General features: G+C 39.9%; 3 protein-coding genes across 4 annotated transcripts; 1 reads left to right on the plus strand and 2 right to left on the minus strand.

The window, feature by feature from the left end:
* Positions 1-613: 613 nt before the first annotated feature.
* Positions 614-2,066, minus strand: RHL2 (Spo11/DNA topoisomerase VI, subunit A protein). The gene has a single exon (XM_048118702.2). It carries the CDS (start codon positions 1,978-1,980, stop codon positions 715-717), a length of 1,266 nt encoding a protein of 421 aa, XP_047974659.1. The 5' UTR covers positions 1,981-2,066; the 3' UTR covers positions 614-714.
* A 1,020-nt stretch (positions 2,067-3,086) lies between these two features.
* LOC125210690 (thioredoxin-like protein AAED1, chloroplastic) lies at positions 3,087-6,430 on the minus strand. 2 transcript variants are annotated; one of them, XM_048110258.2, is made up of 9 exons: positions 6,170-6,430; positions 5,720-5,861; positions 5,582-5,627; positions 5,217-5,276; positions 4,937-4,973; positions 4,225-4,304; positions 3,980-4,071; positions 3,476-3,536; positions 3,087-3,326 (listed from the first exon to the last, which is right to left on the minus strand). In XM_048110258.2, exons 1-9 carry the CDS (start codon positions 6,375-6,377, stop codon positions 3,240-3,242), a joined length of 813 nt encoding a protein of 270 aa, XP_047966215.1. In that variant the 5' UTR covers positions 6,378-6,430; the 3' UTR covers positions 3,087-3,239. The 2 variants fall into 2 exon arrangements, with proteins under 2 accessions (XP_047966215.1, XP_047966216.1); XM_048110259.2 differs by having other exon boundaries at positions 3,087-3,308; positions 6,170-6,428.
* A 713-nt stretch (positions 6,431-7,143) lies between these two features.
* On the plus strand, positions 7,144-10,345 carry LOC125210655 (adenylate kinase-like). Its single transcript, XM_048110207.2, has 4 exons — positions 7,144-7,519; positions 8,587-8,727; positions 9,014-9,286; positions 9,964-10,345. The coding sequence occupies exons 1-4, from the start codon at positions 7,259-7,261 to the stop codon at positions 10,105-10,107; spliced, it is 819 nt and encodes a 272-aa protein (XP_047966164.1). The 5' UTR covers positions 7,144-7,258; the 3' UTR covers positions 10,108-10,345.
* Positions 10,346-10,727: the final 382 nt, after the last annotated feature.

Consider the following 10,727-nt stretch of genomic DNA (forward strand, 5'->3'; position numbering starts at 1 on the left):
AATATTCTATTTTAGACCGTTCCACGTAATTTATCCCATTTCACTTTTACCATTTTTAGCAGTGGATTCCATATTCCACTAACGCATTCCTACTCACGTTTGATTATAAAACTAGTACTTTGAAAGTAGGACCCACATCCCACCAACCTTTTCAACTCACTTTCCACTAGATTTCTTAAAATTCGTGTCGGGTCAAAGTGTCCCAAATTATGTGGGACGGAGGGAGTATCATGCAAAGAGACTAGAATATGAAAATTGCTAATGTGTTTGAGAAAGAAATCAAGTTGTAGAATTTACGGCAAATTTGGATGTGAATTTGACAAAACACCGAGTGAGACGATGAATTTGTTACTGAATGACCGACTGAATAACTCATGGCCATTTTGTGGCCAATGTAGGGGTGGTGTTAGAATTATAAGATGATGCCCTCTTCTTGAACAAAAAAAAGTTCATTATTTTTGTCTCTATATATACGTTCGCTTTTGTATCTTGTATCCGAAAATTATAGTGAAATGCTAGTGTAGTAGTGTGGATAAACATCTTATTACACTGGGTATTCAACCAACTGCTCATCTCTTGAATTCCCCAAGAATTTGCATATGCCAACACTTCAAAAACTAAAATTTGAAATTTCCATTTCCATTTCCATTTCCAATAACACAAACACACACACAACACATTCCCTTTCCACCAAATGAAAAACTCACCTGCACCTCAGAGCCAATCCTTCTGCTGCAGCTTCAACGGCAGATACACCTCCGTGAGATACTGAAACCCGAATGAGCTCAGCGCCTGAATCTCAGCCTTCTGCTTCGACTTCACCATCAAATTCAGCTCCTCCACCCACCCCGGATTCTTCTTCACGAAATCCTCCTCCAGCAAATCCTTCCCCGTCTTTATATCCGTCTCCGTCATCGGCAGCCTGCACTGCTCCGGAATCTTATACTTATCCAGATCGCTAGGCCTCACCCCCAGCCACTTGATATCCGGCGTCGTCAAATTCGCACTATCATACGACATATTCTTCGATCCGCATCCGTAGACGGATAAGATCTTCAATCCGTATGGATCGCTGTCGACTAGGGCGAGCACCGGCAGCTTCAGCTCATTCTTCATTTTGCGCAAGAAGAGGCGAGTTGCGACATCGGGCTGCCCTTTCGCGGTGACGATTATGCAGGGGAATCGGTTGTAGAATCGATCCTCGGCTAATCGCATGTATGCGGCGTCTTTTTCGACTAGGAGGATGAAGAGAGCGTCGCTCTGCATATCGGCGACGCGATCTATGTTTGGGGGAATGGCTTTGCCTCCCATCCCCATTTTGGTGCAATCGATCATGTCGCCGTTGTCGCTGAAGATCAATCGGCCTACGACGACGCCTTTCTCCGATGCGACGACGTTGAGGCTGGATCTGGTGCAGCCGAGGATGCAGGAGACGTCGTCGAGGATGGAATCGGACTGCGATTGGTCCTGGAAGAGCTTGACGTCGGTGTAGAAGAGGTCGCGCTTGGTGACGTGGATGTTTTTGAGGCTCAATTGGTGGATGAGCTGGAGGATGCGGGCGGTGATGGTGGTTTTGCGGACGGAGGCGACGGAGGCGAAGGGGCGGGAGGAGGATTTGTCCTTGAGGACGATGCGGTCGAGCTCGGGGACGTAGAGCTGGTTGGCGGAGGCGCGGGAGGGGACGGAGAAGGAGAAGCCGGCGCCGGAGAGGATGGAGTGGGCGAGGGAGAGGGCGAGGGACTCGATGGTGGACTGGACGGAGGAGAGGGGGAGGTCGGAGACCTCGCGGAAGGCGGTGGGGAGGTTGAGGGAGGAGAGGGAGGCGGGGCGGGAGGAGGAGGAGGAGGCGGAGGCGGATTTGAGGGCGGTGAGGGTTTGGAGGATGGATGAGTCGGGTTTGAGCTTGGATTTGAAGTGGAGGGGGTCGGATTCGGAGTCGGAGGAGGAGGCGGCGCGGCGGCGCTTCTTCTTGTCGGCCATTGTGTGAGTGAGAGGCGGGAAAGAGGAGAGGGGAGTGAGATTTGGGATTTGGGGATTAGGGTTTTATTTTTCAATTGCTTTCTTCAATTTTAGATTCTCATATTCTCATCTCAATCTCGAATCTCAATACAAATGAAATACTCGCATGTATTCTAATCCCTCCGTTTCTTCACAGTTGAGCCATTTTACTATTTCGAGAAGTTTCTTCATAGTTGAGCCGTTTCTTTATATGATAACTTTTTCCTCTCTCTTACTTTATTCTCTCTACTTTATTCACTTTATACATTATTCTCTCTACATTTTTCCCTCTCTTACTTTTTTATCTATTTATTTAACACATCCAATATTCATTTATAAAATTCCGTGCCGAAAAATTCCGCCTCAACTATGAAGAAACGGAGGGAATAGTAATTTTATAAGTCATGAGTACATTTCGAAGAAATTAATTAATTGCTTTAATCTCTTTTACTATATTTCTCTTTTTGCTTTATTCTTTACCATTTAGTTCTTTGCCATGTTTCTTTTTATTATTCTCACTGAATATCATTTTGATAGTGATTGAATAATCAAATCATAGAACTACTTACATAGCTTGATAGCAAAGCTCAATCATTAGATAAAAAATAGATGGATCATATTTTATTTTAGAATTTTGTAATATTAAAAACATTGAGATTATTTTAGATTGTTTTAGTTCATCTGATGAGTAATAAATCATTTTATTAATATAGTGTAATGTAATTTGAGAGAAGTAAGGTTATTTTCATATTACGTAGTCATTTTAGGTTATTACAGGGGTATAATCAAGTCATTCCATAGCCATTTCAAATAGTAAAATTCAAACGATTTACATATTTTAGACAATTCAGATCATTTCAAAAAGGAAAAAAGTGCATTCCAATTTTTAAAAGACCAATTTACAATTAGAATGAACTTTCAAATTTTCCCAGTCTAGGAAATATATAGTCCAACCCTTCTGTTTTCCAGGCCTAGTAAAGATGGCCCATTGGATCGTGCTAACCGCGAGTCAGAGCCCGAGTCAATCAGACTAAATAAATGAGGAACCACATTGATCTTCTATTATAGTACTCCATAAAAGAACAAGCTTCAACAACATAACTTGATTCCATAGACAACTGAGACAACAATAGATGTAGTATTTGGTATTTTAACTTCAGATGTGTGTATATACAGCAGATATTTTTTTACTACAGAATACTACGCATATAATACTGTGAAAAGGACTCTCAGTATGCTTCTCAGTTGTCTTGAACACAGCAGGCCTTCAAGATCTCTTGTATCTCCGGGTCATCACCAGCTTCTTTGTCCTGCGTAAACCCAACATTCTGCATAGCATAAGTGACTAGTCTAGGGCGTAGTTTGTGTAGAATCAGTCCATAACGGAAATTCAAATGTTATAAAATCAAATTCCGAGTCATGGAAAGTTTCTTTATCAGTTATAAATTTCGTAGATAGAGGAAGAAAAGGGGTTAACCTTGTGGATATATGAGATGTTATGTTTGCCGGGGCCTGCAACGATGATTCCACCTTGCCTCCTACAAAATTACAACAAATAATTCAAAATTTCCAAGAACAGAACCTCAAAAGTACCTATGAGATTAAAATGAGATGCATGAACATAGTTTTTGGACTAACTTCCACTAAGTAATCATTTCACAATCACATAAAACAGAAATTAAAATACAAATCAAAAGAAGAAGAATTAATGGTAGTCACTTTTATGACTTCCCACCAAGAAAATACACAGCCTCAATACATCTACAGTTTATCGGACAAAGTGATCAAAGCAATCACTTTCTTGCTAAACTTGTAGCCCTTTTGTTTTGGGTAAAACTTTACAATTAAGAGACACTGTCAAAGTTCTAGAGTTCAATTCACATGCATTAATTCAGATGTGAAATAGAAACTTTATGCCCACACTACATAAACGAAGTAAGTCAGATGCAACTTTTACTCATTTTCCAGGTGGGCAACTTACCAGCCACCTCTTGTCCGGGTATCCTTCTCAAACGAAAGCTCCCAGTCTTGTCGATATCCGTCAAGGTACGCTTGTATTATTTTTAAACCAGCCTGAGAACAAAAAAGATAAAACTGAAGCAGAGAAACGAGCATAAAGATGTTTATAGACCTCACAACCATGCTGCAATGAAATAACTCATGCAGCTGTTAACTACTTGTGTAGAAATAGAAGTCATAATCACAGGGATTAAAGTGTCACCATACCCGGGGAGTAAATGTGGTGGTAACACCAGAGACAAAATTCAGTGCGTCATACGATGCATGGCTAGGGTCTGCATATACCTCTGTAACAAAAAAAGAGAAACATATTTTGTGTGGAAATATTCTGATAGAGTCAAGGGAAATGGAATGACATGTTTTGCAGAATAATCTGGATTCTGAAATCTTATGGGTGGACTAAACAGATAAAAGATATAAAAAGTGAAACTGAATTGTTCACTGATCTTCATTGATGATTTTTACATTTACAAAGTACAATCTACTCTATTTATAATAAACAAGAGTATGATATATTCCTAGAATAATAAAATTGAATCATGTACAAAACCAGGAATTCACAAGACAGTGCACTCATCATTTATTTTAATATGCTGGATACTATATTTGAAAGTGCTTCTAAGTCTTCTTTTCCATACTGCTTATTTTATTTATATGGTTAAGGTTATAAGAGCCAACGCATGAGGTTTGCACGGGTGTAAATATATATACCAGTATAACATATTGATAGCGAATTAACTCTGTTAAAATACATGGAGAGCAATCATACTTATTTGTGTATTCAACTTTATATTCTAGATGGACACACACTAAAATGACGAGAGAAGTAAATGATCAGAACAGCTAAGAAAAAGATCATAGTGCAAATTTTGAGTTTGCTATAACACGGTTTCAATGTAAAATAAATTTAGAAACACACCTCCTTTGAACTTTGTTTGCTCTGAGAAAACTTTTGCCTGCCACCATAGTGCTAATCAGTATTCCAACAATATATTAAGCCAACCAACAAACTCTCCGAAGGAAAACAAGAAGTCAAAAGACACCGGGAGGGAAAATAGTGTTGAAAGAGAATTCATGTAGTGGATGGAATTCATAAAAGAAAATTCGAAATGGGCTTGCTGAATAGGATCTGAAGTGGGAATGCTAGGAGCCTTTTATCGTATGTGCATGTAGGGCGAGATCCAAGAAAGGATGCATACCTGATCAACACTTCCAGGCCCAATTATAACAAGCGCCACACCAGCAGCGTCCATGGTATCCTGTCAAACAAGCACAAAATTCTGCCAAAATGAAGAAGGTAGTAACACTCAGTTCTAATCATGCAAAAACTAAATTTCTCAACTATATAAAAATTCAGAATGCTCTCACTCTAACTGAATGAATCACAACAACTTGGTAGAAGAATTAGGGAAAATAAATTGATGATGAAGAAAGTAAGTATATTAAACAGTGACTCCTACAAATAGTGGCATGACCATTTCTGAAAAGGGCTTGAGGTACTAAAGAATACTCAATACAAGCAAGCAGGGAATGAACAAGTCAGTCGAGAGGCAACGCAATTCACCTTTCCAGAAGCAAGGTAGGCTGCCCTTGTTCGACAGAGAACACATCTGCAACAGCCAAATATACAAAAAGTAACTCGTGTCTGCAAAATATAGGCTTAAAAGCAGAACATCGGAGCGCAAAGATTCACAATAATCACCCGAAATGACGAGCAAATGCTACCACAGCCTTCCTATCTTTCCACAAGTCAGAAATGGGGATTCCATTCCCATTCAAGTTGTAGACTATCACGGTTTCCAGCAAGTCAGTGGCACCATCAGTCACAGCCGAAGTCTCAGCCCCTGCTTTTCATTATCATTCACAACCACCACAATTACAGTTCAACTTTGAGATAAATTGGCTCAAATTCTTATTCCTCAACTGAACCTCTACAGAGATAGACCTACTTTAGGCAAATACTTCTACGATTGATGATAAAGCACACATTCAATTGGTTGATTCCTACTTCCTAATTGATTAAATTAGCGATTGATTTCGTCTGCTATAACAAAATTCTAACCAAGCTACGAATTCCTAAAACCGAACACTGCACGAGCCAATTGATAACAAAATGGAAGCGTCGAGCTATGATTTCGGGGGTGAATCTTACCTGTAGAATTGGAGACGGCGGATGGACTGATACGACACCGTTGGGGCGAGCTGAGGGAGGCTAATTTGGCGCGAAGGAGAGGGAATTCACGGCGGAGACGGCGCGACGGATTCGTGAGAACGTTGTTAGGCGAGTATTGGGGCGTAAAAGCTTTACAAGATGCGGCGGCGACGCCGTGCGCGGTGGTTGTGCCGAGAGAAGCAGCCATGGGTAAATAACCTCAGCTGACACGTGGCCTTTTTTGTAACGATATTTATATTTATAAAGAATCATTATATATGGTTTTTATATTGCTGCCGTTGCGGATACTTGGACAACTTCATTTTCACATATATATTTAAAATTTGTTGCTACTTACTCCCTCCGTCTAGTCCCCTATTAGGAGTCACACTTTGACTGGGCAGGAGTTTTTTAAGAAATGCAAAGAAAAGTTAATTTGAAAAAGTTAGTGGAATGTGAGATCTATTTTTTATATTGATTTTATAATAAAATGTGAGTGAATTGAGTTAGTGGAATGTGAGACCTACTTACCATTTATGATAAAAAAATAAAGTGTGACTCTTAATTGGGAACGGACCGAAATGGAAAAGTGTTACTCTTAATAGGAGACGGAGGGAGTATTCTTTTTGGGTTGTGTTTTAAAATTTGATACTCTTATTATTATTATTAGTACTTCCTTCGTCCCAAGATGACCCTTTCCTTAGGATGAGAGAGCAGTTTGTTTCTCCTAATTTTTTGAGGTTACTTATAACTTCACAATCGAAAGGAGATAGTACGAATTAAACATCCAAAAATGGAAAGATTAACTAAGTACTAAATGCAAATATTAGAAAAGCAATGCATGATTTAAAAATTATATATCCGCCGAACCGGTCGAGCAAAGCAATGAAAATGTGGTCGAGCAGAATTAGTCGGATTTTCAAAATAAAAAAAATATTGTACTACTCCATATCCGAATCTAATGGGAATCACGAAAAGATTCTCCGCCGCATTACCCACTTCGTAAAACTCCACATTTCTTTCTCTTTCTCTTCCTCCAACGCTTCGCTTTCGATTTATCCTTCTCGATTCCGTCTCCACCACCGCTAAATGGCGGCCATGATCCGCCTCTTCCGATCCTCCTCCGCCGCATTTTCGACCCGGAGGTCCCTCTCCTCGGCCGCCGCGACCGAATTCAAACCCCGCGTGGATCCCAAGGGCAGGAACGTCCAGTGGGTGTTCCTCGGGTGCCCCGGCGTCGGGAAAGGCACCTACGCCAGCCGCCTCTCGGTTCTCCTCGGCGTCCCGCACATCGCCACCGGCGATCTCGTCCGCGAAGAGCTCAATTCCTCCGGCCCCATGTCGAAGCAGGTCTGTTGTGTTTTTGATGTGGTTAGGGTTTGATCTGCGCGTGATTGGATTGAGTGAGATCGTGGAATTCAAATGCGTTTTGAATTACAGAAATTGTAAATTGGGATATTTGAATTTATTGTGAATTTGTGGAATTTGAGATGTGTTTGCAGTTGAAGAGGTGACATTTCAGTGAATAGTAGTAGTGAATAAATTGTGGATTCATTGATATTTTATGGTAAATGCGTTGTGATTTGAATTATGTAGTGTATGATATTTGGGATACTCCTTCGAAATATTACAAAAAATGAAAATTGAGATATTTGAATTTTATTTGTGTGTATGTGGAATTATAGATGTGTTGAAAATGTAGTTGAAAAAACTAGTGAATAGCAATGACTGAAATGTTGATTTATCTGGAGTAATTTTTAATGTGTGAAGCTCAACGATAAAGTTTACAGCTTGTTGCGGAATCGAATCCCATACAATGTGTTGTTTCTGTTTATGTTTATGTTATTTTAGTGAGATGTGAGAAATTGTGTTGTGTTTTGGTTAGCATATTTGAATATATTGTGAATATGTGAAGTTTGAAATGTGTTAAAAATAGTTGAAGAATGACATTTTGATGAATAGTAATGACTGGATTGTGGATTCATTAATTTTTTGTGGTAAGTGTGTGATGCTCAATGATAAAGTTCACAACTTGCTGCAAAATAGAATCTTTCTTGCTGTGTTTTTCGGTTTATGTTTTGTTAGTGAGATGAGAATTTGTGCTGTGTTTTGGTTTGTAGTTGCGTGTCTGAACTATCATATGTATTGTTGAAGCCCGAGGAGATTGTGAACCAGATAAAATTGGTATCCAATGAGTTCATTATTGGTTTGTTGTCGAAGAGGCTTGAGACGTAGAGTCTAATGGAGAATCAGGATTCATATGATTGGATTGAGGATATTATAGAATTTGGATGCTTGTGTTTTGTTATTTGAGTCTTAAAGTTTACAGCTTGCTGGCTTTTGTGTATGTTTCTTTAGTGAGATGAGTTTGTGCTGTGTTTTGGTTCATAGCTGAACTATTGGATGTATTGTTGCAGCTCGAGGAGATTGTGAACCAGGGCAAACTGGTATCCGATGAGATCATCATCAATTTATTGTCAAAGAGGCTTGAGTCAGGAGAATCAAAGGGAGAATCAGGATTCATACTCGATGGTTTTCCTCGAACAGTAAGACAAGCGGTGAGTGATTCTTCTTTTCACAGTTTTAGCAGGTATATCAAATCAGAGATGAGCTAAATAGAGAAAGGGTTTGTGCTGAATGAATAAACGATAGTGTTACTAACAACCCGAAGCATTGTCCTTCAACACTCAAAATTTAATTCAGAAATTGCTTCACCGTATGTTTCTTGTGCAATTCGCACGTTGCTTCAAGTGATTTCTGAACTTTGATCAAATAGGAGAAAGTAGGAAATTCATCAGTTGTCTCTTGAAATGCTGAGTAACTTGATCCTTCACTAATATGCAGGAAATACTAAATGATGTGACCGATATTGATCTGGTCGTAAATCTGAAGCTCCCCGAACAAGTACTAATAGATAAATGCCTCGGAAGAAGGATTTGCAGTGAATGTGGGAAGAACTTCAACGTGGCCACAATCGATGTCAAGGGAGAGAACGGGAATCCGGACATATATATGGACCCCCTTCTCCCGCCTTCACACTGTGCTTCAAAGCTCGTAACTCGTCCTGATGATACCGAAACTGTTGTGAAGCAAAGGTTGGCGGTCTACACTGAAAAGGTACTTGTTTCCCCTTTTGAATTTGCAAGTAACTGTGTGGATCAAAAGCTGAGAATATCCGATAAACATATAAGTTAGGGAGCCATAATTTAACCACCCAAAACCATGATCGAAGGTGAATGGTTGACTCGCACTTATATGATATTCCATACTTTCACGTGAAACCCATGTGTATTCCATATCCACGGATGGCACGCCATCCATTTGTTGCCCCTTGGGCCCACATCTTCAGTAGCTCCCCTCACACCTTCAGATAGCCCTTTTAGTAGGCCGTTTGGATATGGGATTCGTATCAATCCATCCCCTTTTGAACCAGACGGTGCACACGCCCGGTGGAAAACCCAAAGTTGTAGGCCCAACATCCATTTGTTTCCCTTTGGACCAACTTCTTCAGGGGCACCCCTTTGGTCGGACCTTCGGGTAGTGCCTTTCCCTAGGCCGTTCGGATCCACACTCACCGCACCAAATTGACAAACATATAAAATAGGGAGCACTAACTTATCTCAAAACCATGGTCAATAGTAAAAGGTTGACTCCCACTTATACGTCATTCCACACTTTCATATGGAACCGATGTCCGGTCTTACCTTGTGATCTTGCTCATTGTGATTCTTAGAATTGTGAATTTCATTCTACTTCATCTTTTACTCAATTGATTTCCCTCTGGGCAAATGCAGAGCCAGCCAGTGGAGGACTTCTACCGTTGCCAAGGGAAACTGGTCGAGTTTGTCATACCCGGTGGGATCCCGGAGTCGTTGCCAAAGCTGCTCGAAGCTCTGAACCTCAACGAAAATGAGGAGAAACAGTCGGCAGCAGTGTAGGTTTTCTTAGGATGTGGAGTTCAAATTTTGCAGACATCATAACTTTTGATATTTTTACAGAATACCTTATTATTTCATGGGGAAAATAAGAAAACTAAGAGTGTAGTGATGCTGAACAATCCCTTTTTAGATTTCCAACTTTGTTGTAAGATTATTTAACAAGTTTGTTTATTTTTTTTCCCACTTGTTCAAGTGTAATAATAAAACTATGATATACTATTGGATATCCATTCTTTCATCATAGTGTTACATGCTTGAGTATTTTTCTATTTCCAGATGTATGTATTCATGCTACATATATTAATATATTAGTATGTAAAATTAATCCAAGTACTATGGTTAAAAGATTATTGCTCCGGGCAGACCAAGCCCAGAGAAGGTTGGTTTGTTCATCATCATCGGAAAAAAATTATTCGAACATGTCGTATTGTTGCTGTTGGTGGTGTGGTTAAACTTATCTCTGCAAAATATCAGCGCCCTAGTTGGGGATATCTTTGGAGTCGGATGCTATTACATGCCGGATCTCTGCTCGAGATGATTTGTAAGAAAACAACCAATTTTTTTCGTTTTTTTACCCTTCTGTTGATACTCAATTTGTAACAAGACTAGTTTTGCGATGC

Source organism: Salvia hispanica, chromosome 3 (genome assembly GCF_029641045.1).
Source record: "Salvia hispanica isolate PSC_SH4W2 chromosome 3, Shi_PSC_v1, whole genome shotgun sequence".
In the NCBI taxonomy this organism is placed as follows: Eukaryota; Viridiplantae; Streptophyta; class Magnoliopsida; order Lamiales; family Lamiaceae; genus Salvia; species Salvia hispanica.